This window comes from Bemisia tabaci, chromosome 5 (assembly GCF_918797505.1).
Source record: "Bemisia tabaci chromosome 5, PGI_BMITA_v3".
Lineage (NCBI taxonomy): Eukaryota > Metazoa > Arthropoda > Insecta > Hemiptera > Aleyrodidae > Bemisia > Bemisia tabaci.
In genome coordinates this window covers 8,284,870-8,310,240 of record NC_092797.1, presented here as the reverse complement: position 1 = coordinate 8,310,240, position 25,371 = coordinate 8,284,870, and the positions used below count along the sequence as shown (strand labels likewise).

The 25,371-nt window shown below is 35.7% G+C and overlaps 1 protein-coding gene across 2 annotated transcripts in view; it reads left to right on the top strand.

Annotated features, from left to right (window-relative positions):
* The window catches only part of Nipped-A (Transcription-associated protein Nipped-A), a 61,593-nt gene that overhangs the window by 13,971 nt on the left and 22,251 nt on the right, over positions 1 to 25,371 (top strand). For both annotated transcript variants that reach the window (XM_072300240.1, XM_019048232.2), the window contains exons 16-47: positions 61 to 206; positions 608 to 752; positions 1,652 to 1,803; positions 2,469 to 2,560; positions 3,755 to 4,038; positions 4,400 to 4,609; positions 4,997 to 5,179; positions 5,611 to 5,809; positions 6,375 to 6,664; positions 7,222 to 7,408; positions 7,867 to 8,099; positions 8,775 to 8,922; positions 9,642 to 9,775; positions 10,197 to 10,358; positions 10,804 to 11,043; positions 11,805 to 12,069; positions 12,364 to 12,569; positions 13,403 to 13,573; positions 13,918 to 14,118; positions 14,739 to 15,047; positions 15,712 to 15,834; positions 16,473 to 16,701; positions 17,116 to 17,267; positions 17,798 to 17,949; positions 18,733 to 18,971; positions 19,423 to 19,577; positions 20,177 to 20,455; positions 20,925 to 21,055; positions 21,689 to 21,848; positions 22,638 to 22,879; positions 23,771 to 23,942; positions 24,487 to 24,654. In XM_072300240.1, coding sequence (XP_072156341.1) covers positions 61 to 206; positions 608 to 752; positions 1,652 to 1,803; positions 2,469 to 2,560; positions 3,755 to 4,038; positions 4,400 to 4,609; positions 4,997 to 5,179; positions 5,611 to 5,809; positions 6,375 to 6,664; positions 7,222 to 7,408; positions 7,867 to 8,099; positions 8,775 to 8,922; positions 9,642 to 9,775; positions 10,197 to 10,358; positions 10,804 to 11,043; positions 11,805 to 12,069; positions 12,364 to 12,569; positions 13,403 to 13,573; positions 13,918 to 14,118; positions 14,739 to 15,047; positions 15,712 to 15,834; positions 16,473 to 16,701; positions 17,116 to 17,267; positions 17,798 to 17,949; positions 18,733 to 18,971; positions 19,423 to 19,577; positions 20,177 to 20,455; positions 20,925 to 21,055; positions 21,689 to 21,848; positions 22,638 to 22,879; positions 23,771 to 23,942; positions 24,487 to 24,654 — 6,159 coding nt within the window. The remainder of the gene's footprint in view (positions 1 to 60; positions 207 to 607; positions 753 to 1,651; positions 1,804 to 2,468; positions 2,561 to 3,754; positions 4,039 to 4,399; positions 4,610 to 4,996; positions 5,180 to 5,610; positions 5,810 to 6,374; positions 6,665 to 7,221; positions 7,409 to 7,866; positions 8,100 to 8,774; positions 8,923 to 9,641; positions 9,776 to 10,196; positions 10,359 to 10,803; positions 11,044 to 11,804; positions 12,070 to 12,363; positions 12,570 to 13,402; positions 13,574 to 13,917; positions 14,119 to 14,738; positions 15,048 to 15,711; positions 15,835 to 16,472; positions 16,702 to 17,115; positions 17,268 to 17,797; positions 17,950 to 18,732; positions 18,972 to 19,422; positions 19,578 to 20,176; positions 20,456 to 20,924; positions 21,056 to 21,688; positions 21,849 to 22,637; positions 22,880 to 23,770; positions 23,943 to 24,486; positions 24,655 to 25,371) is intronic.

Sequence of the window (25,371 nt, the reverse complement as noted above, 5' to 3'; positions counted from 1 at the left end):
AGCCCTATTTTTTCAAAGTGTACAGTGAATCAAAGGAATCAACTTTTCAAATTTTTTTAGGGCCTGCGCACTCTTGAGCTGTGTGTCGATAACTTGCAGCCAGACTTCTTGTACGAGCACATTCAGCCAGTCAGAGCGGATCTAATGCAGGCTCTATGGCGTTCCCTCCGTTATCCAACAGATCAAAATGCACATGTTGCTTTTAGGTAAGTATTAGCCTAAATTTCTTAAACTTAATCTAACTTGCTTCTTGATTTTTTCACCCTTTGTCATCTTCAGTTATTTGAATTCATAGGAATATTGTCTAACAAAAGAACAATATCTTTTCCAGCTGATACTATTAGTCATGCAAAATTACTTTCTTCACATCTTAAGAGTCATGCCATCAGAACTATCGAGAGTTGAAACTATTTAATCATGTCTAGTGCTTAATTCAGGGAATCACACTGAAGGTTTTTCTTAATATCCGCAGCATAATGAATTCTAAGTAAGCCAATAACATATCAGCCTCTGCGCAAGTGAAAAAAAAATGGGTTTTTCTTGCAAATTGCAAGTTTCTCCTTCAAGACAGTTGAAACCTACAAATTTAATGTTTCTCTTTTCTCAGGGTTCTTGGTAAGTTTGGTGGAGGTAATCGCAAAATGATGACAGAGCCTCAACGTCTGGAATACAATAACAGAGGAGGTCTCCCACCCGCAATAGTAGTCCAGTTTCCTGAACATAGTAAACCCATTCAACTTCCTATTGATAAGGTAATTTACTTTCATGTAGATGAAATTTTGATCACTCCTAACCCAACGTTTTATGCTTGAAGAAAACTGAAGAGCATCAGTTTCAGTACTTTTCCTTTTAATTCTTTTTTTACTTGTTCGTACATTTTAAATTCACAGCTTAATAGGTCTTTTTGTTGGTCCTATGAAACCCCACATGCACTAAAGAATGCAGCACTGAGTACATTTCAATATCATTCGATATATGTTCTTAACGACCTTGTGAGTACGATGAGCTTTTACAATCAAACCTTCTATAAGCCAATGTCAAGAAACTCGGGGCAGAAAGGTGAATTTTCCAGCACTCTCACATACATTTTCTTTCAAAAATATGGGTCTATTGCTGTGTATGTGTGTGTGTGTGTGTCAAGTCTGCACGGCACGCTGTCATCATTTAGAGGAATTTGATTATTTTTGTCAGTACTATCTTCCTGGCCGGTAATGAAATAATAGCTCCCCTCAAACACCACTTTGATGTTGCAAAATTTCTACAAGGTAAGAAGTGTTTAAATGTTGGATAAAATCACTTTTTAGCCTAGCTTTCCTGCAGTGAGCCAAAAGAAAGGTTGCTTTTTAAGGCTTATCATCACCAGGAGGTTGCAAACAAATAGTATCAAATTATAACAAAATATAGTCAGCATCTGATTACTTGGTTTTCCATGCTACGTCCTTTGTGTTTTGAAGTTTGAATCTTGTAGACAAGCTAAAAAATAATTGTGTCTTCTGAAAGGCATTCCTTTTTTTTCCCCCTTAAAATCAAGACGAATGCCCTTTGTAGGATCAAGTAGACTAATTTCTTTCATCGTAAAAATCACACCAATAGCTGCAGTTTCATGCAATTTACTTAGCCGTACACTAATTTTTTGATTACTTGTCTTCAGATTTTAGAAACAGCCGTGAATTTCCTCAAGTCTCCTACTACTGAATTGTTCTATCGACGCCAGTGCTGGGAAATTGTCAAAAGTTACACTGTAGCATCAATTAGGTTGGACGATGACAGACTATCAATGTTGAAACTCTTCTCTCATCCCAGGTAATTTTTCCCTGTCATTTTGTCTTAATTTTAGTTAAAAGATGTTTATGCTTTAGCAGATCCACACCACTGTATTTCAACCCCTCCAATGTTTCAGTGGTGTGGCGTGAATTGCGATGTATCGATTGTTCTGCCATGTGAACCTATGATGAATAATCGATTATTAAGGTGTTCGCTGCGAACACCCTGTTTATCGATCCTTTTCCATAGGTTTAAATGGCATATCAATCAATTAATTGCAAAGCACGCCACGCCACTGCAATGTTTATGTTTTATTTAAAATTAAGATTCTTCTCATTGCATTCAGCAATATGCGTAGTCAAAACTGTTTAAAGTAAACCAATTAAGATATGTTTCTACCGTAGAGAAATTCAGGTCAATTTTTGGTTAGGAATGACAAACGGGCCGATTAGTCAGTCACAGTCGTGGAAATCTAAATCGCAATTACACAAGCGATTTAACATGCATTTAGGTCTATTTTCCATCGGTAATCTAGCCATTTTGGAAGAAGAGTTGAATTTTTTATTACAAAAGAACAATTCCTCAACCCACATTGAAACATAAACTTTTTAATTCTGGTTTTTTCATAGGCCATCATCAATTCCAAAAAGTTTCAGCTCTTTGCAAAACAAGTTTGCTCAGTTTCTTTATTGTTTTGTTTGTAGCTTTACGGAAGGAGATATTCCACATATTCAAGGATCTCCGTACAAGTGTGCTGATAAACCTTGTCGCGACACTCATCTAACAGCTTTAACAGGTATTTCTTTTTTCACACTTTTTTGTTGATTTGAGGTTTTTCAAAATTGATCTCTTACTTTTAAAAATATATCATGCATGGGATATATTGCCTCATTAATCACTGAATTGTTTCAATACGGATTAATTTAATATCTTAGTTTTTTATTTATGTAGATTTAAAAAAATTTCAATTTTTTTTTTTTTTTTACTACTTCAAATACCACACAAGTGGTAATCCTTGCGCATCCAGTAAGAGCCCCTCCCCCATCCGCCCCTAACATGTACCAGCCTAAGGCAACCGTTGTTTGAGACCATCAAACTCGGGTCGCCTAGCCGGGAATCGAACCGGGAAATCGGGAATTCTTTGATATAAAAAAAGAATAGTTCTGTCAAATCATGGAAAATGTTTTCATAATAATTTTTTTAAAATCAATATTTTGCTACAGAATATCTTTTAAAATTGAGGCACTGATTGTGAGTGCAAGAGGGGCACTTCTTAGCTGCGGCATTTCAGAATCTCCGTTGCTACTTTATGTCTTATAGAAAAATCTAACGTGCAATTTTTCTGGAATTTTTTCCATAAAACATTGTAGAATTGTGAAAAATATTCGGTTCAAAAGATTGGTATCAGTAAAGTCTGTTTTCGGGCCCCGTTCTCACTGAATTTTCTCAACTCTGCGATTTTTTGCCCATTGAAGGTCCACTTTATACGGAATAAATCATGAGTTGGTCATTTCAGTTCTAATACTGGCTAAAACAAGAATCCTGAGGCCGATTTTAGCGAAAAACGCGGATATCTCGGCAAACCTGCGAAACCCGCATTTTGCGCAGAAATCGGCCTTCAGACCCATGCTAAGGCCAATATTAGACCTGTAAAGACTCCGAGAACAACCAAATCAGATGATTACAATAAAATATAGACTTCCAATGGACAAAAAATTGTAGAGTTAAGTAAACTCAAGGTGGCCTTCAAAACAGTCCGTAACGATACCCCTCCTCTCAATAAAATTCATGTATTCATTGTCTTTACAATCAATGAAATATTAGTAGAGATTTTGAAACACCGCAATGGAGAAGTGCCTCCCTTGCACGCAGTAGCTCAATCTAGATGAGAGGTTACAAACACTTTCTATGCAAAGATATTCAGTAAAAAATTAGCCTGTGGTCTCATTTTTGTGCACACTATAATCTATATTTTTCTTTTACACTCAAGGATTATTCATTGGGGCTTCCATCAAGGATTTGAAGAAAATTGCAAGTCCATTTTTGATCGCTGTTGTGAGGCATTACACAATGGTTGCAGTCGCACAACAAGCAGGTTTATTTGCCATCGGTGGTAAGCAAAGCAGGCTTGAAGGAGGAATGGATGTAATCGTCTTAATTGATGCGTTAGCAGCCGTTATGGGCCATGAGAAGAAAGATGTTTCTCGTGTAATTGTTCCTTCATTAATACTCATTATTGACACCGCTACAACGCTCTTAGGATCCAAGGAAAGGGTAAGTTGATCTGCTGAAATATTTCCATTCTCTGAATAATGGCAAAGAATTTGCTTGTGTGAATTTTCTTTTTTTCCCATTATAGAAATCATTTAACAAATTGAATGGAGACACATTTTTATCATGTTCACCAAAAGTGCAGACAGTTCTAGCCTTCTCATTTTAGAAAGTCCTTCATTGCTCAAATTTGTTAAATTTCAAAGTTATCCTTTTTCTTACACTCTCTTTTTAAATTTCATAAACCTTCTTAAAGATTACATATTCATTCACAGCAAACCCCAAATGCTTTTTTGTTCCGCACTTTTATGTACTAACAATTATTAATGATGCTTATTCAATCATTTATGTTTGTCATCAACAGGCATTCCGTCTACCTCTGATGGAGTATTTAGCAGAACGAATGTGTGCCCTATGTTACGACCGTGCATGGTATGCCAAACTAAGCGGTTGTCAAGCTATTAAATTCTTCTATGAAGATGGGTGGCATCGCATATCAGCAAGGTGGATCTATCAGCATTTGTTTGTTTTTATGAAAGCGCAGTTATTTGTAATGATGGATCTCAACGGTGAGGTAAGTTTATCTAAGTTTGACCAAAGTGTTTCATTTCTACCTATTCTCTTTTTTTAAAATAAAAAATAAAAAATACAAGCACACCGGTGTAAAAATTATTTCAAATACCTTCTCTGAAACTTACCCTTGCTCTGAAAAAATGAAGACTTATCATCTATGATGGGCTAAGTGCCAAAAAGTTAATTTTGAAAAATTCATGATTTTGTTTACTATCAGCAGAGGATAATCTCCATATGAGTCTTCTGTCTTCAAGTCTATAAATTGTGATCCAGGTTTTTAATTGTCTGAAGAACTCATCGGTCTGCGTAGTACATAGCTACAAAGATTCCCAGTGTTTTTCAGTCTCTCAAATGACATTTTAACTTATTTTCATTCAACATTTTCTAGGTTTCAAGTGGAGCAATTGATGAGGCTAAACACAATCTGGAGAAAATGATTCGTCGTTGCGGGGCCCCCATAGAACCAGGCACAGATCCAGAATTAGAAGCGATTCAAAAGAAAGCTCTCGGAGAAGTTACTTATGAACTCATCCGACAAATTACAAGTCCAACAGATTTATTGAGAGAACAGGTAAGACCCTAGAAATTATGTGATTTTACTGCTTTCTCATTTCTTCGCACGGTTTTTCACAATACTTGTACCTCATTGAAATATTAATTAATTTCAAGCAAATCTGCTCAAAAAACCACTTTAAAGTAAAATTTTTGCTCTAGATTATAGTTTATTAGCTGTTTTCCCTCTCTTTGTACGACAAAATTGCTGAAGCGACTTCTTGTAAGAACATAAGCCTTGGAAAATGCGGATATTTTTTTGAAAGAAATACAGTTGATGTACAGACTTTACCAGTCTTCTTACATTTACCTTTGGTTTTTACACAATAGATTTACGCCGCACGTTTTCAGAAGGAGAAATGATAACAGCAAAGAAAAAATCCCAAAAAATGTATGAGTTTTTTATTTCTTATCTTAAGTTCTATCTAATCCCCTAATTTCTTTCCTCAGTCAATACACTTATTGAAAGTGTTTGCGGAAATGCAAGGGAAAACTGTTCCAGAAGTAATGGAACCCCACAGAGACGTTTTGACTGTTATAATATCACCAAAAAAGAACTTGCTCAGACATCAAGCCGCAAATGCTCAAATTGGACTGATGGAAGGCAACACTTTCTGCTCTTCTTTAGTGCCCCGACTTTTTACCCTGGGTAAGTACTCTTAAGTTTTCACTTGTTTTATTATTTTTCTTTCAGTTTTTTGAAGGAATCCCTCTGCATTTTCAAGGTTGCGGGCAGCCTGGAAAACCTGTGAGGTCAGGGATTTTAGCAATTAACGCATTGGCTCAACAACTTCTGCTGGTGCCATTCAAGAGCGGACAAACAACCTCCGATTGCCTTTTTTCATAGTTTGAATCTCCAGAAGTGGGCATTTTGTTTAAATTTTAGCAAAAGTCAGCGTGATTAAAAGATAAAAATCCAAGACGAAGTTTTGTCTGAAGGCCTAATAAACCAAAAAAGTTAGGGAATTGAAAAATGAAAAAATTGTGGAAATCCTGATTATTTATTTTTTTTTTTGAGAATTTAAATCTCGCCAAATTTTTAAACAGGCGGTTTTCATGAAATAGTACATTATCTGCCCTCTAATTATTATTTACCGATTTATTTTGGTTCAGTTGAAATAATATTTTACCATTGTACCTAATATGGAATAGTCACTGAGCAGAATCTTTCAAGTTACCAATTTACTGATTTATAGCATCTGTGTTTTTTGTAGATCTGGAAGTCGAATTGAACAAAACATTCTTTAATGAATTGAGAAATCTATGCTCAACTCAGGACCAGATGCTGTTGAAACTGCCTTGTTACAAGTCAGTTTCAAATCTAGTCCCTTTGAGGAAAGCAGCCATGAGAGTCTTAGCAGCTTGCCACTACATACCTGCAGTCACCGATAAGGTATTCCTATCGTTGTACCAAGCCTTGGACAAACCAAATCCCGAGTTGCAAGAAGCTGCTTTTGAGTGCATGAAGACGTTTATTGCTGGGGCAGAATTGGATAGAGCTTTGGTAAGTGTCCTGCTCCATTTTTATTAAAAAATTATAGGATTTTGTTGATTGCTTGACATTTTTTAGTCATTAATCGCGTTTCTTTCCATTTTGTATTGTTAAACTAAGGAACATGGCACTGTACACATTTTATTTTTTAGGTGTGGGAAAATGTAGTTTATGTTCAATTGTCTCAAGTCAAATCTGATAAAAGAAGAAAAATGAAATATCTAATCAAATATCTTTTTTATTCTTAGCCAAAACCATCCGCTCTGTCGGGTTAATGGAGCTCCCGTTATATTTGTCAGGTATGATTCTAATATTTTGACAGTCGTCATCGCGAGTATATATCTGTCTACTTGTCATCCAACTTTCGCTCCATGTCTAAATAGATCGAGTTTTATCTCCTCAGATTGTTCTCATGAAAAATGAGGTCCGGATTTTATAAAACAATGGAATCATACACATTAAAAAACTCAAATGTTACAAAAGAGCTATAATTCAAATATTCCAAGATTATTTCTTAACAGCATTTGTTGACTTATTTTTTTGTGCACTATTTTTTTCTTCCCATGTAGATTCGTGATGCTTTGCGGCCACTTCTCACAACTTTGAGTGATGTTCGAAGTTTGCATGTCAGTGGCGCAAGGAGACTCTCTTATCTGGTCCAACTATTTCCACACAGTTTCAATGAAAAATTCTGCGAACAATTGCTGGAACATTTGCATAAGTTGTTCAACAACTTAGTCCAACAACAACAACAGGGTGAGTTTTCCTCTTGCATTAAAGCCGTCATCTTTGAAGTTCTAACTTCTAAATTTTCTTTCATCGGCTGACCACAAGCAAATGTCAGGCTACGACCCAGTTTAGAAAAGTGGAGTGAATGACAAGATGAGTAATGAGTGTATAGCACTGTAAATTGCAAGCTTATTTATTTATTTTTTATTTATTCGCAACTTTTTGTACATAGACACAGGCAGTTATCGTACACGTCACATTAACATCACGCAAGCTTTAATTGCGAGATTTTAATTAAGAATTCTTTCAGTGTTATATTAATGTTTGTCGAATAAATGGATGAACAACCATATTTTCATTTCAGCATCAAAGTACCTCCCTAGATAAGCATCATAATTTTTTCACAATTACCGATGAAAATTTCTTCTACGACCGTAAGGAATCTCATCATATCTCTTTATGTTTTTATGTTTCATCCTTTATAGGTGGCACGAAAAACGGGAATATGGAAGAAATAATAGCCATCATAATCAACATTTTCCATGAGGCTCCTGCTGCCAGTGTCAGGTTTATTGAACCTCTGACACAACTCATTCTGCAGAGTGAAAAGTCACTCAATATTGGTCCCAGTTCTCCTTTCAGAGAACCGCTTTTCAAATTCCTCCTGAGGTACCCGAAAGAAACCGTTGACTTGGTCCTACAAGATAAGAATGTTAAGGTAAGTTGCGAGTTTCATTTGGCCTGCCTTGTCATCTTTGCGCTTTCAAATTTGTAGTGAAAATCAAGAAAATTGTACGAAAATTGATTTTTTTGTTCATGTTGTCAAAGCTTGAATGCAGCATCAAGAAAATTTTTCAAGGATGCACTATTTCTTGTTGTTGTACTTCCAGCATTGGTGCTCTAATTGTTTGCTCTTTTGATAGTTTAATACCGGAGAATTATTTTAAGGTTTATCTGCAGCTCTGCAAAGTAAGGAATTTCTCCTCGCAGAGGCGTCATTGCTGTGTTTTGATCTTGAGGGTCACATCATTAGAGTTTGTACAGCTTGACGTGAGTTCTTGAGCTTCTATGAAAATTGAAGGAATTTCTGTTAAAACCGAAGAGTCCTAAGTCCTAGCCATGACATTCTTCTTCCTTTTGACAGTAAAAAAGATCCGAAAAGTAATTTCTGAAACTCTGTAGCTTGGTCCCAGAAAGAAGCAGAGTTAAGCAAAATGACCTTGATGCGACCAATAACAAGTGACCCCTCTCAGCAATTGCAGATATCTCTCGCCACCTTGAACTGTCTCTCTCACACTTACAGGCATCCCATAAGAGAAACTTGGATCAAGCTTTAGCCTTTATTATGAAACTATGAAAGTCTATTTTCATTGTATTCTTGTGTTTCCCTTAGGAATCCTGCTGGTCCAAATATTTAGCTTTCATTACGAAACACAAGTCGGGTAAACCCTTTAGGGATGTACTGCAAAGCGATGAAGGTGTACAAAAATTGATCCAGATGGTGAAAGCTCCCGTCGATTATCAGTCCAATTTAACGGAAGGTATGGTCTAGGATCTTTTCTCTCTTAATTTTAACAGTTTTCAAAATAATTTTTAGGTTGGATAAGGTATCCTCCTAGACAGGTATAATGAGTTTGCTTTAGGAATGTTGGTTCAGGTATACTCATGTGGTTGGCAAGAACTTCGTAATTCCAGTCAAGATTTCTCACATTTTTCTTAAGAGTAAAAGTCATTTTGTGAAAACCTAAGCCTCTTTTTTCCTGGAGGAAATCTTAATGAATAAAATGCTAAATAATGATATTTAAAGTGACCATTTCTCAGGTACTGTAGGCATTTCACATGAAAACATCAGATAAAATAAAGATAAAAATATATCAGGTTAGATAAAAATCTTTTGAATTTGAAATGTGGGATTTGCTGTTTGTTTAGTATTTGGTTCCAAAATGTTTCTTCGAAAAAATACTTCTTTTGAAACTGTGAGATAATTATCTCACTGTAAAGGTCTAGATACACACGGCGATCAATCGTCGCGAGTGAAAGACGGAAGCCAATGGAGAACCTTGATTTCGATCCATCCACGTCAATATATCAAAATCATGGCTCTCCATTGGCTTTCGCCTTTCACTCGCAGCGATAATCGCTGCGTGTATCTAGGCCTTTAGTATGTATAGCACTCCTGCTCAAAGATTGTCTAAATTATCATCACATGTGTACTCCATTCAAGACAAATAATCAGCTCTTCTCTTCGTAATTTTTGTAGAAGAAAAAGAAGAGTTACGATTCCAAGGCGTCCGCATTGTTGCTTGGTTGATCAAATTTGATGATCAGTGGTTATCTTCTCAATTCACTCTAGTTGACTCATTGACAGAAATTTGGTGTGATAATCAGTACCAGGTATGTAATACAATCCACTTTGTAAGTTTAATTAATTGTTGTTTTCAAACAGGCTTTACAACTCTTTTCTACTCTTTCCTCATTTTCCAATTTTTTCCTCTCAATTTCCTGCTGTAAAAGTATACTATACAGAAATTAATGGATTTTTTTTATTAGATCACTTTTGTTTTGAAACACTCGTAAATGAAGTAAAGGCAAACATAATGATGAAAGTATTTAAGTTGTCCTTCTCATCACAATTTTCCAAGTAAAACAGGTTTGTTTCTGTACTTTTTTGGCAATCTGGTTTCGATCATGTGAATTCCAGTATCTCAAACTCAACATAAATATTGTACATTTTTGATACCATGAACCTTTTTCCAATTGACATTGCTTGAGACATTTACATTTTATTAATTTCTTTTTGTTTTCAATTTTTCAGGAACGGCACAGGAAAATTGAAACTGTTTCGTGCGCTCATTGGAAAGAACCGCAGCTTCTTGTTGATATTTTGCTACATTTCTTCAGTCATCATCCAACAAAAATCGACTTATTGTTTCAACTTTTACGGGCTGTCATCGGAAGGTTCCTACCAAGCTTTCAAGTAAGTAGAATCATCAATTTAAATCACTTTTTTAAGTTGTAATGATGTTTATAATGGAACAAACTAAATGTTTGAAGCAACGGAGTTTTAAATCTGTCAGTAGCATGTATTTTCCTCCTCATCTAAAATCTCACATTTGTTAGTAGTCAATTTATTTCAAAATATTTCAATTACATTTTTTCTTTGAGGTCATATTGAACATTTGAAGGCAATATGTATGTAAAAAATTAAGAATCTCCAAAAAATAGATTTGAAAATACAGTACACATTTCTTTTGAGATCTTTCATAGCTACGTTTAGTTTGAGTGCACTCTTTCGTGTCAGCTAAGTTTTTCATCACTTCATTCGACTTTTGTTTTTTTTTTTTATCTGTTAAGTGATGATAGGCTGTTATACTTACAAAATAATTTTATTCTCTATTGTCAATTTTCTTCTCTTTTTTCAGAAGCTACATAATTTCTTGGAAACAGCCGTTGCTCAGGATTACACTGTGGAATGGAAGCGTTCAGCTTTCTTTAAATTCGTCGAATTGTATCAAACTCCCAACGTCTGTGAGGAACTAGTGGCCAAGATTTTACAGTTCATCATCATTCCTTGTTTTTCTGTTTGCTTCGAGTGTGGGAAAGGCGATCAACTCATCCTTGGCTCCGACGGCCATAATATTGTTTCTGTTTTCATCAATGATGTAAGTTACAATGTACACGAAGTAGCAATAAGAGCAAAATCTAAATATATTAAGTGCATTTTTAAGGCAAATTTTTCACCCTAAAAACTGCCTTTCAGCATGACATGGATCCTGCAAAGTATCATTTTCATTAAAATTATCTGAAAGCCGATTTATGCAATTGAATAGGATTGACAATACTAACCTCCTTAAACGCAGTGCAGTTCTCTCTTATGAAAGGTTTTATGTATCCAGTTGGCAACAGTACCTACCATTTTATTTGACTTGTTCCAACTAAGCTGTTGCAATTGTTGACCAAAAAGCTACCAACAAACGGTTATCTATTTTCAACTCGTGTCAGTTGTTTTTTTTTGTAAAGTTGGTTGCAATCAAATTTCATAAAGGAAAGTGTGAATGATTTAATTGAAAAATATCTTTTATCCACACCTGATAAAATTTCCAATCGGATAAATCTATCAATTGTCTCTATTGTAAATCAGGGAGAAGTTTTTCATTTTCTCAGGCATTTTGATAGATTTCTAGTGTATGAAGTCAAGAATCTTGGTAATTTTGGTCCAGAAAGCTTAGAGAAGCTGTGGAATTTTTTTCCTAAAGGCTTCCAGCTCCCTGGTTATTCTGATTCTGGTGAATTTTCTCCTACACATTTTCACCGTCCTCTTTTTTATATGTATTTCTTTTTTGGATTGACTAGGCTCTCTTCTTTGCCGTAACTAAATCTAAATGTAATTTAATCTTGTAATGTGTATTTCTCCTTTTTGTAGGTCATCGACATCAAAGAGTCATCAAAAAGGGCAGATTGCGTAAGAACTCTCGTGCTGCAACTTGCGTGTCTGCTAGTGGAGCAGGCTCCTCACCATATTCCCTGCAATAAAAATAACCGAGAACAGTTGCAACGCCTCATGACTTACGCCTGGCCATCGCTTCTCAATCGGAACTGTATGGATCCTGCAACTCGCTACCATGGACATCTGCTCATTGCTTTCATCATCACAAAATTCAATGTTTTTAAGCGAATAGTTTCACAAGGTAAAGGCCAGTCTACTGGTGTCCAACGTGGTTTAATGTATATATTGTCAAAGTAATTTTCATTACGCTCTTTCTAACAACAGGAGTTCACTAATCATCATAACTAGCACAGCTATTGAAATGAAAAATTTGAAAATTTAAAGTAGCCTTAATTTTTTTGTTTTAAATTCGATGTATATTTTTGGAACCTGTGAAAGTCGCCCTAAGGAACAATGAACATGTGAAATCGCCTTATTCTCATGGAGGTCAAGTCTTCTTTCATTTAACAATTTCTTGCTGTTTGTTTTATTTCAGTGTTCCGTAGCTTACTAAAGGCGTATTCAATGGAAATTCGGGGAGTTGTTAGGCAAGCTCTCGATATTCTGACGCCTGCCTTGCCCACAAAAATGAATGATGGTTATGCCACTCTAGCCCACTCCACTAAAAAAATTATCGTTGAAGAGGGTCACTCCATGCAACAGCTCTACCATATTTGCAGCATTGTTGTCCGTCACTATAAGGTATGGTTTGAAGTGTTTTCTACAAACAATTCATTTATCAATTAATGTTTCATCAAAAATGTTTGAATTCGGTATCATAGATCAATGGATGAAAATAATAATATCATTATCACCATTTAAAAACAATTTCTAGTTGTGCAAAATTTAATTCTATATGTACCCTACATTTAAAGCTTTAATGCAAACTTGTGGACCCAAAAATTTCCCTTCCTTGCACGTTGTATGGGGAGCCCTCTCATGCGATTCTCTCTCTAACAGCGTTTCAACTCTGACCATTCTTCAGCTGTGGTTCTGTTTCTACTTCAATCTCTGTTTTTCCCCTCTTTCACTCTCTGTAGGTATGACAGTATGCAGCAACTGGTCAAGAAGTCTCTCTTTGCATCCTCTCTACAACTTTCTAGAATCCTCTCGCAACTTTCTAGAATTCTCTTGCGACTCTCTAGAATTTTCTCAGATTTTCAAGAGTTATCACCCGGCAATTAAGAGGCAGTTTTTTCAGGAACATTCTAGAACTCAAACATTTTCTGAAAGCGGCGAATAAGCTAAAGAGAATATCCCCTCCTAACAATTGATAAAGGTCCAAGGCAGGAACCCTTTAGTTACCGATGGAGGATGCGTAAAGTGCATTTTGAACGGCTAGTATCTAATTGATTCTATGTTTGCAGTTTCGTATATTTTATTCATTCAAAAGTCAATCAAAAATATTCAAAATTACAATTGGGCAACCTTTACATCTTTGATAGTCACCCCTCTACTGTCATTTTTTTCCATTTTTTTAATGTAGTGTTGAATGTAAATGTTGAATGTAATGCTCAATATGTTTGATGGAATAGGTTTACTATCCAGTCCGCCATCATTTAGTGCAAAGCATGATCACATCAATTCAAAGGCTTGGGTTTACGCAGTCAGCCACAATTGAACACCGAAAATTAGCAGTCGAACTTGCTGAAGTAATCATCAAGTGGGAACTTCAAAGAATCAAGGATGAAAATGAACCAACCGATGTAAGTGCTTTTTGTCTCCAATCTTGCTGCCCTCTCAGGAGAAGTTTTGATTTTTCTCAAATTTCCAAACAAATCGTGAGATTTAGGCTCTATTGCAAAAAAAATAGTAATTTACTACAAGCAAGGAAATCTCTGCAAATACATGTGTTTGATTTTAATAAGAAAAGACCGAATCAAAACTTCCTCTGTCATGGTCGGCCTTCTGTGATGTAGTGCCTGTAGTGCTGGCTAATAGTGTAATTGTTAATTTTTTTTCAACTTTCTCCATTCTGAATCTTCTTGAAGCTTTTTAGTTTTTATAGAATTTTATACAGTCAACTCTAATCCTACCCTCTCTCCTCCAGGCCAATATTGCAGCTGGCATCAGAAAGAGACCTTCCGTTGATGACGCAGGACCTCCTGCCAAGAGGATAGCAACAGGTGTGTCAACTCCAACACCATTTGCAGCCTCTGGCTCCTCACAAGAAGATCTGGATGTTCTGAAACCCATCGAGAAAACACATGCCAATGCTGTTTTAAATTTCTTGGCTCGCTTAGCTTGTCAGGTATGTAGATAGTCTATCAAGTGTGCGTCTCCTCTCTGTGTCTCTCTTTTCTCTGTAATGGACCTATAGACAAGGTATAAATTTAAGCACTGTTCAACATGTCTTCTATTCAAAATTTCCTAAGGGAAACGAGTCTCACAAGAAGCCTAGAAATCAACTTCTAAACAAGATATACTTGTAAGTGGTTACAATTAACATTGGTTGAATGGCTGAAATACAAATTATGTCTTTTTTATAATCTGACTTCTGTTCGGCCTGTGTTAAAAATACTCATTTAGTCTGGTTCAAGAGTTAATTTCCAAACTTCTTGTTGAGTTAATCGTTTTATACATGAAAACATTCAAAGAGAAAACAATTAGAATACTTCTCTAGTGATCTATTCAAAACCCTACATTTCTATCAGTTTAGGGTAATCTTTAAAAGAATGATGAAGATTTTAAGGAAAGTGGCTGCCTTTAACCTCTCTAGTCTCGTCTGAATGGCCACTTGTTTTCAGATTATGCCCTTGCTCTTTTTCCAATCTCATATCAATGTTAAGTCATAGGAAAATTGCAACTTAGTGATGTTGTCCTTAGTTTTTCCATCCTATATTCATCTCACAACCCATTTTTGTTTTTCAGTTAAATGAGAATTCTGCTGGAACAAGCGCAATACCGTCACAAGGAGAGTTGCTCTCCCGTCGATGTATCGCTCTCATCAGAATGGCTTTGAAACCAGACGTTTGGCCCCAACAGAATCTTGATTTACGTCTAGCTTGGTTGGATAAGGTTTTTGCAACAGTAGAGTCTCAGAATGCCAATTTGGCCAATGTCTGCACCGCGTTGGAATTGTTTACATTCCTGATAACCGTCATGAGGAAAGAACAAATTTTAGCAACTTGCAAATCATTGCCCAACATTTCCTCTTGCATTGCTTGCTCAAATACCAAGGTAATTAGACAATAATTCTCAAATTATTATGCTCAGAAAACGTGCATATTTTGCATTAGTAAAATTTTTTAAAGCTGTTCAAAAATACCATTTGATAAATCTGTGTTTCACAATAAGATTGTTTAATAATCATAGTTGCGAGGTCAGTTGCGCTAGTCACAGAATCAAGTTTTGATAGTTAAAACTTACAAAGTAAGCGGATCTGTTTAAATGCCAAGTGTTTATGTCCAATATTACCAAAGATATTGCTAATAGAAGCACACAGTGTATGATGTCATCTACTGTGGTAGTGTGTGCCATGGTTTCTTCTACCTTGGTTTCATCAATCTGTAATATACACATTTGCAGTGTTAATCAATGTAAAAGATGATAAAAGCGAGGTAGGTAAACCATGGTCACCACGGTGGATGATGTCATATGCTGTATTTTTTACTGTGCAATATTTTCGTCAATATTGGATTTAGAAATTTAGCGTTTGGACAGATCTTATTAATATTTGCTGATCTTCCACGTTAAACCATCAAAACATGATTTTGCGACTAGCGCAACTGACCCATTCAAGTGCTACAAAAATCTTGATTATTTCTTTTGGTAAGAATATCTTGATGTGCCCTTAGGTCTATCAATGATTTAATTTTTCTTTCAAATTTTTTCTTGTCAAAAGGTCGTAAGGCTTGTGCATGGATTGCTAAGTCGGCTAATGGCGTTATTCCCCACTGAACCTGCCACATCACAGGTTGCCTCAAAACATGAAGAGTTGGAGTGTCTGTACTCTTGTGTCAGCAAAGTAAGTTTTTGAAGGAATTATTTTTTTACTCAAACGAATTATTATATTTTCCACGGCTCTATAGTGGAGCACTATTTTAGACATGTCTATCACACGTTTCTCTCCATCAACTTTTCTTCTCTTAGTCTCTGAGTCAGCCAAAAAGAGATTCTCCTTCATTCTGTGGATACGCAATTTTACCTATGTGGATGTATCACACATTTCGCTCTAGTAAACTTTCCTATTCCTGCGTTAAAGTCTCTGCGTCAGCCGAAAAGAGATTCTCCTTCATTTCGTGGATACGTAATTTCGTCTACTTGGATGTATCACACGTTTCGCCCCATTCAACTTTTCTACTCCTGTGTTAAAGTCTCTGAGCGAGCGGAAAAGAGATTCCCCTTCATTTTGTAGATATGCAATTTTACCTATTTGGATGTTGGAATCATTGCATCACACGTTTTGCCCCATAAACTTTTCAACTGTGGGTTAAAATCTTTAAGTCAGCAGAAAAGAGGTAAAGTCCTCTTCATTGTTGTGGATGGGGGAGAAAGTTTTGTTGCTTCATAACTGTGACCGGATCTATGAAAAGGGACTTCATTCTCCGGAAAAAATTCAGAGTACAGCTTGTGTGATTATTGTTTTGTTATGTATATTTTCAGGTTATATACGAAGGGTTAGCGAATTATGAAAAAAGTGGAAACACAAACACTTTGTTCAGGACTGTAATGGCTTTGAAAGCAGCATGCAGCAGTAACCCAAGCTATGTTGATAGGCTGGTTGGTCAGTTTGTGCGCGTGCTTCAGCGTTTAGCTCGTGAACATCTGGCTTCGCTCATTTCACACACCAGTGCAGAAACTCCTAATGAAAACCCTCAACTCATCAGAATTGGTAAAAAAATCTTTTTTTGTTTTTGATTTTTAAGAAAAAAAAATGCAAGGTCTTAGCACTTTTTTAACTTTCCTTAAATAAAAGCATGCACTCTTTGCTTTAGTAAATTGAGAAAAACACTGATCATTCTTCTAACACTGTTAAGTGGTTCTTTGTGGGTATAACACTTATACCATTCCTTCTACCTTCACTTGGGGATCAAATCAAATTTAATCGGATAGAGTAATCAATGCCTAAATTTTTCGTTTTACTCCGGTCACCCATTTTGTGGTCAATTTTGAGGTCTGACAATCGCCAAGATCTGCTCGAACGTTAATGAGCTTACGCACTGGACTTATAAAGGGACTTAATAACTGCACACTTAATGACTATTACACTTTTTTCATAAACTGGAACTGTGTGTTATTTTTTTAGGAACTAATGAGTTGCTGATATTATGCCTGGACCTCGTGAAGAATCGTGTCGGTGGAATGAGTGGTGAAACGCGGAAGACTTTTCTTTTTACCATAATCATAGGGCTGATTGAAAAAACTAGTGATATTAAAATCATGAGAACCATTCTGAAGGTAAGAATCAGTCTATAATTTACCATTTTTTTTTTTTTTTTTTAATTGAATGTTTGGTGTATACCTACCTCCCACATAACCCTCTCCAATTTGTATGTATACTCTACTCATTTATTTTTTAAAATTCTCTCAAGAAGGATCCCAATTACAAGAAAATAGAATATACACAAAAGCAACTTGCAAACGAGGCCATTGCATCCACATTATAATGAAGAAATAGAAATAAAAACAAACCAAGGGAAATCGGCAAAAATCCTGTGACAAAACAAGTATTCCCAATGTTCTGACTGTCCCTCCTTCCATCAAATTCTGTTCATTGTTTTAGCATTTAAATAAAGACAATAAAATAAATATTTGCCCCAAAACCATCAATTTTAAATAATGAAGATTTTTACAAATCATTTCTAAGTCATTTCACAAGTCAGCGGACCATACAAAAACATGCAATTTGAGGATAAACGCCTTTTAATTAGTTCACTTTTCTCTCATTCATAAAATATATATGTTGTTTTGTTTTATTTTAATTACAGATTATTGAAGATTGGATGAACGGCCCCAATGTCCAAGGTTCACCGACATTGAGAGAAAAATCAATGCTACTCATAAAACTAATGCAATTTGTTGAGAAGAAATTCCCTGACCTCAATACACAATTTTTAGAGCTAGTCAATAATATTTACAGGTATGCCAATGGTATCTTCTGCAATTTTCCCCCCTCTTCTGTTCGTGTTTCCAGTAAATGCACTCTCTATTATGAATTTATTTAAAAAACAATATCATACCAGTTAAAATTGCAACACCTGAAGTGTAGAACATCCAGTTTATTTCCATTTCTAGGGTGCTACCAGTATAGTTAAAGAAAGTTTGGCCATTATGTAAAATAATAATTTGGATGCATGAGTTTTTAGATAAGAGACAATGATGTCGCCATCCTGCATTATTTAATGAATCAATAAGAAAATTCTCTTCAGGTAGGAAAAAGCCTTATTTTCATAAAGTTTGCACCGTAGCACCTACTAGCATATCTCAACTATTTGAAAATGTCAAAATGAGTTTTCCCTCATTATATAAGAGAAAACTGATTTATGCAAGAAGTAAAACATAGTGGCAAAGTCATCATCTCTCTGTCAAAATTTCCCCTGGTTTTAACCAGAAAATGACCCAAAATATGGTTAGTCTCCTTAACCTCTCCTGATAAAGTGATACGTTTTATGTGAATTTTTGTGAATGTGTGTTTTTTTTAAGTGAATGATGCAAAATATGAAAACTCATGTAGCTTGTTTCCAACAGTTGAAAATGCTCGCTTATCTGTTTTTGCATCAGTGCATTTATTCAAACGGTAGAAATATTCATTTTCCTTCCTTCTCTCACAGGAGTCCAAAAGTGGGGAGTTGACAATTTTATAAAGATTCTCTCCTGAGTTTGTGCTGTCATTTGTAGCAAGCTGTGGATTTTTTGCTTTCAGAGATGAAGTTTTAAAATCTAGTGAGCTGACAATCAAATTAGAACCTGCGTTCCTATCAGGGCTGCGGTGCATGGTCCCTGCATTACGTGCCAAATTCTTTGATGTCCTCGATCGGTCAATGCGCCGTAGACTGTTGGATAGACTTCTCTACATCGTAGCAGCTCAGAACTGGGAACCAATGGGCCACCACTACTGGTTGAAGCAATGTATCGAATTGATAATGGTCACAGCCTCCCAAAGTAAGTCATCAAGTACAGGGTCACTACAATCAGGGAATACAGGAAAATGTCAGGGAATTTCGAAAAGTCAAGGAAATCGCAGAAATATCAGGAGAAATGATGGAAGTAATTGTTAAGTCTCCTTTATTCACTTTTTAGAATGAGTTTGTCGTTTCAAACATTTTGCGTGAAAAGTATTTCAAATTAGTCTTTTTAACTATTTGGCACACCCTCAATTGTTCAGGAATCACCATTTGTCTGGGAATTTCATTTTCCAAATTCTGTGACAACCAGGCAAGTATCACCGGACTTTACCATTACTGCGCTACATTCAAACAGAAGTAGTGGACGTTAGTAAGTAAGTGTGTGTGTGTGTCCATAGCATTTTTTCTTGTAGTAATCTCTGTAGTAGGCAAATTCTTGATATGCTTTTTTCGTTGTACTTAAATAAAGTTCTTTTTTCTCTTTACAGCCACACAATTACAATTGGCGGGAGAAACTACCAGTTTATTGCCTTGTGTCACATCCGTCATAAATCTGGCAGAACCGAATGATAGAGATAATTTTGTTGTCTTCGCTTGCCCAAAAGAAGAAATGCCAGACTCATCTATGTCGGAAACTTCCATCGTGAGTTTAAACATTTTTTCTAAGACAAACTTTGAAAATTTACTGTTGTATAATCGTTTCAAACCCAAAAAATCTAATACTAAAATAGTTTGAAACTTGTGTAATCTTCATGTCTGGATGAAAATGAGAAGCAAAACTAAAATTTTATAAGAAAGGAGGATGAGAATATTCTATCAATCCTCCTCCGAACAATGCTTAAGAACTCAGCCAAATTTTTTGTTTCACTGTTTCACATCTCTCTGATGTTGGTGATGTCTTATCAAGTCTTACTAACGAAATTTTATTGCAATTTTAGCCTAGAATCTTATAAATATTGTTAAAAAAATTCATTGTTGCATTATGTAAAATAAATAATACCTGACCTGACCTACTTTTCTTTTCCGTCTCTTTTTAACACGTGAGAAAAAAAAACGAGCTGTAATCCAAAGAAGAACAGCTCCAACATTGTTCTCTGGAATGTTCGTCCAGGAAAAATTTATTTCAGGCTATTTTGAAAAAAAATTGACACAACCGGTAGCCTATTGTATTCTAAAGTGTTATTCTGTAAAATCTCTGTTTTTAAACTTTTACAACTCACCTTTATGATCTTACGCTTTCAGGAGGACCTTGGAGACTTGGAGTTGATCGGAAATGATGCTGATACAGTGGTTGTGAAACAAGAGCCTGGAGTGGGAGTGGCAGGTCTCACTCGCGAGGCTAATTTACAGAAACTCATCGGCTTCCAAGCAAAATTCCTTGAGACTGTCAGAGAAACAAAAACGGTGAACATTCTCGGAGCCGTCGCCCAACTTGGACATATGGACACAACTTTAGCTGAATCCATTTGGCTCGATATGTTCCCTCGGCTGTGGGGCATTCTTTCCGAGCGGCAGCAATCAGTAAGTAGTCACTTAACTTCAATCTCGTGCAATGAGTTCGATTTCTAAGAGAAAAGTTTGCAAATGTATTTGATGCACGCGTGTTCTTTGTCTTATTTAATTGGTTACTCAAAATTTCAAATACTTGGTAACTGTGAAGACATATTTTAAAAGAATCAAGAAAAAAATTACAAATTATTAACTCCAACTTTCCGCCACAATTTCTTTTGGGGCAAGTTCCCAATAGGTACCAGGTTAATATGTTGCCCACTAGGGGCCTTTGTTCTAAAAACCTCTTAATCAAGAAGTAAAAGATTCATTTTATCAGCAATTAGCAGCAAAATTGAAAATGATCGAAGAAGACAATTTTCTAAAGTTTTCAGGTGTTTAGTCTCAGACTTACTTGAAAAGTCTAATATTTTCCAAAATTTTCCTCTCAGCAAAAGAGGGCGCATAACCTTTATTGTTAAACTTATTTTTTTTCCTGCAGATTCTTGGAGGAGAAATTGTAGCTTTCATTGGAAGTGGTATTCATGTAGTTCAGAGAGACTCTCACCCTAGCGCCATCTGCACATTTTATGAGTCCTTAGCTCATTGCAATCCTCAGATTTCTTTGAAACCGTGAGTAATAGATTATATCCTCCTCGCATTGGTTTAAAAATGGGAATGGAAAAAAAAATTGCTGCAATACCTTTTTTGTACTTAAGACGTTATTTTTATCTGATTGTGATGAATGTAGTAATAGTGCCTTACCTAAGTCAGCAGCCGTTGATATTTAATGGATTTGCACCAATTACCATTTTACATCTCTTTTGCACACTTTCTGTTCTAAGGGGAATTTTTGTGTAAACTTTTGGACTTTGCCAAAGTTTTTCTGATAAAATACAAAATATTTGGAGAACTAGAGATTTTCTTTTCTTATGGTGATATTTTCAGATATATTTTAATTGCGATTTGTTCCATTTGATATGAAAACTAAAGTAAAAACATAATGTTAAATATTCTCAATAATGAGTATAGCGCAGTGTTAAAGTGTATAAGTACACATACAGTAACCCATTGTCAGTAACAAAGTATTTCTATCGTTTGTTTTATTCTACTCCATGACAGTAATACATAATAAGAGTAAATGTATCTCTGGCTATCTTAAACATTTTGAGATTTCCCTTATTCTCAACAATTTTCTCACAAAGTTTTGATATCTGTGTAATTAAGCTTTTAATTTCTCAACTTAATCATGAATCTCAATTGCAGGGTTATGATGACTTACCTTGGAAAATCGCACAATTTGTGGCATCGAGTCACTCTTCAGTTAGAACAGGCGGTTATTGATCAGCAGCTAGTCGATGGAGCTAAAAAGAAATGGGAAACAGTTGACTGCTATGATTTTGAGCCTGACAACTCACCTCAGCAGGTTTGTTATAAATTGTTATTGCCACCATAAATATTGTGCCAACCAAATTGCGGTGAACGCACGGGTCGAAAGACGAGATGTTGGAGTTTTTTAGCCAACGTGCGTAAAAAATTCAGCTTAAAGCTGAAATCTCATTAGAGAGGGAAAAAGCTCACACACAAGCACAATTTTCCCTCAAAGAGATATGCTGTTTGGAGCAACACTAGTTACGTCCATTCAGGAAGGCAACTACAGACGCGTTTCGGCCTTGTTGGGCCAATCCTCAGTGCAGTGCAGCCTCCTGAATTTTCTGCTACCAAGCTCGAGAGGTTGTGAAAACCAGCCCGAGACTTGGGCAAGCGGACGTGGCGACAAGTAAACTTGCTCCATCTAGTGAGCAATTATCCAAACAGCTCCGCATAATGCCTGGCAAGGCGATAAACACCGACCAAATCGCGGTGAACGCACGGGTTGAAAGACGAGATGTTGGAGTTTTTTAATATTGTGTTCTATAAATATTTGTAATTTAGTTTACGTATAGAAACTTGATGACCTATTCAAGTACTTATACCCATATGTTCTAGAAACATTTTCGGGAAATGGAAGCTTCAGTGTATATTTCTTCAATCGTCCGTTTAGCATCTGTCTTATCTTTGAATGATTTGCCATGGTGAGAATAAATCTCTGAATGAATAAATCCCTGGTATGTAGAACCCTTGAAAATGAAACAGTTCGCCACCATCTCCTCGAGGGAGTTGAACTCAGCCTAAAACTCTGACCTACTCGATAACATCGCTTTTTTTGTTTTAGGATCTCATCGATAACCTAGCAGAAATGTATTCCCGCCTGCGTGAAGAAGATATGTGGGCTGGTTTACTTCAGAAACATGCAAAACATCCTGAAACAAGCATGGCACTTGCATATGAACAGCAAGGTTTCTTCGAACAAGCCCTCACGATGTATGAAACAATCATATCTAAAAGTCGTCAAGAACTATCCAGTGATCCAGCTCCAATGAGTGAAAGGAGACTCTGGGAGAGACAATGGATCAGGTTTGTTCAATTTTTTTTTTATCATTTATAAGGTTCTAATGTTCCTATTTATGCAGGATGTTTGAAACAACCCTAATCCAAAATAATTGTGTTGATCCGAGTTTAACAGAAATATACTAAGGCCCTTTGAAGAAAAAATGAGTTGGGAGTAGTTTTGAATTCAGCTAGTCCTTGAGTCTCTCCTGTAAAAAATTCAAAGTCGAGAAAGTTTGTTTTGAACATGAAAAATAGTCGTTAAATATTGTGTCTTATCTAGAAATAAAATTTCAAACCTCTTTTTCACAGCTCAAACTTTATGTAACTTGGTAAGTTTTGTTAAACTTGGTCTTATTGCCCTTCTTTAATAATGCTGAAGACTTATGCTTGATTTATTTTTTAACTACTCATAGTTTAACTACATATCTAAACATAACATAGCCAATGTAAATAAGTTAATGAACCTCTAAAGCGTAACAGAGGATATCGATGGTGAAACTACAAAAATGTGTATCCCGGTTGCAGTGTTTCAAAATCTCTGCTCCTATTTTATTTTTTGAAAAATGGCGAAAGCAACAATCCTGGCTTGAAACTTTTACTATATTCTTTGTGTACAGAAGAAAAATCACAGAATGTTTGAAGGAATTACCTATGGAAATTTTCAATGTAAAGTATAAAGTAAGTCAAGAAGTCTGCGTCTCCGCAAATGGAGATGCGCATTTCTGCAGTTTCACCATTGATTTGCTATCATCTTTCAAGCATTGAAAGTAAAAGTGAAAGCAAGAATTGAAATAGCAGAATGATTGGAATGAAGCTAATGAAAAAAAGAAGGAAGAAATAAATTAGTCTAAGTCGGTAATATTATACTGATTTGCAAGTTTTTATCATGTTTTTATTCTGTTCTCTTTTTGATAGATGCACAAAAGAACTCAACCAGTGGGACAATTTATTGGAATTTGCTAAAACCAAAGGAAATGTAAATCCATTCCTTGTTCTCGAAAGTGCATGGCGAGTTCCCAACTGGAGTTTAATGGAGGAGGCCTTGTCTCACGTTGATATGAGTTGTCCCAAAGAACTCATGTGGAAGGTAAAAACAATTAAAGTGTCTAATAGTCACAGTTTAGCAATGAAGTAAACTTGAGATCTTTAAAATCGTGGACTTGTTCAAATGTTTTTCAAAAATTTTTAATCCCAAAGGGAAATGATTGTGTAAAGTTCATTACTGTACATGTATTAAGTATTTTTAAAGAAAAGAAGAAGTTGCACAATTTTAAAAAACACTGTAATCACCTTGGTTTTCCTCTGCTAAACGGGATCCAATCGTACAGCATTAACTGGAATTAGCCTACCTGCATTTCTTTTTGCCTTATTTTCTTTCATGTCTTATTTTTTAGACAGAAAACTAAACTTCTCAATGCTAAACTTCCTGTGGATTTCCCCATCATTTTATTCTCACAAAATTCTGAATCACCTGCACTATTACCAAGTTTTCTGTTTCAAGAATAATACATCAGAAAAAATCAGGCAACATCTGATGTAATTAAGTTAATTTTGGTTAAATCCATCATAATTTCTAAAAAGTAAACAATTCTTTTGAATGCCTCTCACTCAAACATTTCCTCATGTTTCAGGTGAATCTGTACCGAGGGTTTTTAGCCATTTGTCACTCGGATCAACTAGACATGTCTGTTGTCGAACGATACGTCAAATTAGCCAGTGGTTTGTGCATGCGAGAGTGGCGACAATTGCCTCACATTGTTTCGCACATCCATCTTCCTCTCTTGCAAGCAGCTCAGCAGGTAATTTTCCAATCATTATCTCATCGCTTTTTTGAATTTTTTATTGAACGAACTAAACTGATTCTACATGGGTCCTGGTGAATTGTTCAAAATTTTCCCAAACCAAATTGTTGTCATAGAATCAATACCACCCATGCACAACTGGCCTCTAGATGAGGCATGAATGAAAGCAGTATGCACCATGCTTTTCTGCAAAATTGAAAGTGGAAAATGAATCACACAATGAAATGTCTGGAAATCAACTCAGGAACAAGATGACAGTTTTTACAGTTAGCACTGCTTTATCAGCAAAAGTATTAGGTACTGACTTAATTTGTATAATTCAACTTTCATTTGATCTGTGTTAAAAATACTTGTCAATATCTTGTGTAGGAGTTGATTTCTGAACTTTCTGCTATATGAATCGTTTTCTATGTACAAGGTGTCTACTAAAACAGGCTCGCCAAAAATCCGTACTTTAACAGTACTTTTTCAGTACATTCCCAAGAAATATTTCCAATTGGCAAAATTCGAAAAATTTCGAAAATTTGAATTTCTTGCTCGAGTTGCGACAAAAATGAAGAAAATTCTGGACCTTCCAGCGGATTTTCTGCACTTTTTCAGTACTTTCGGACCGCCCTTAAAAAATCAGTACTATTTCCGGACTATATATTATAACTATTCCGTGTAGTTATGAAAGGGTAAAATGTATGTATTTTATCCCTATTTTTCAACCGT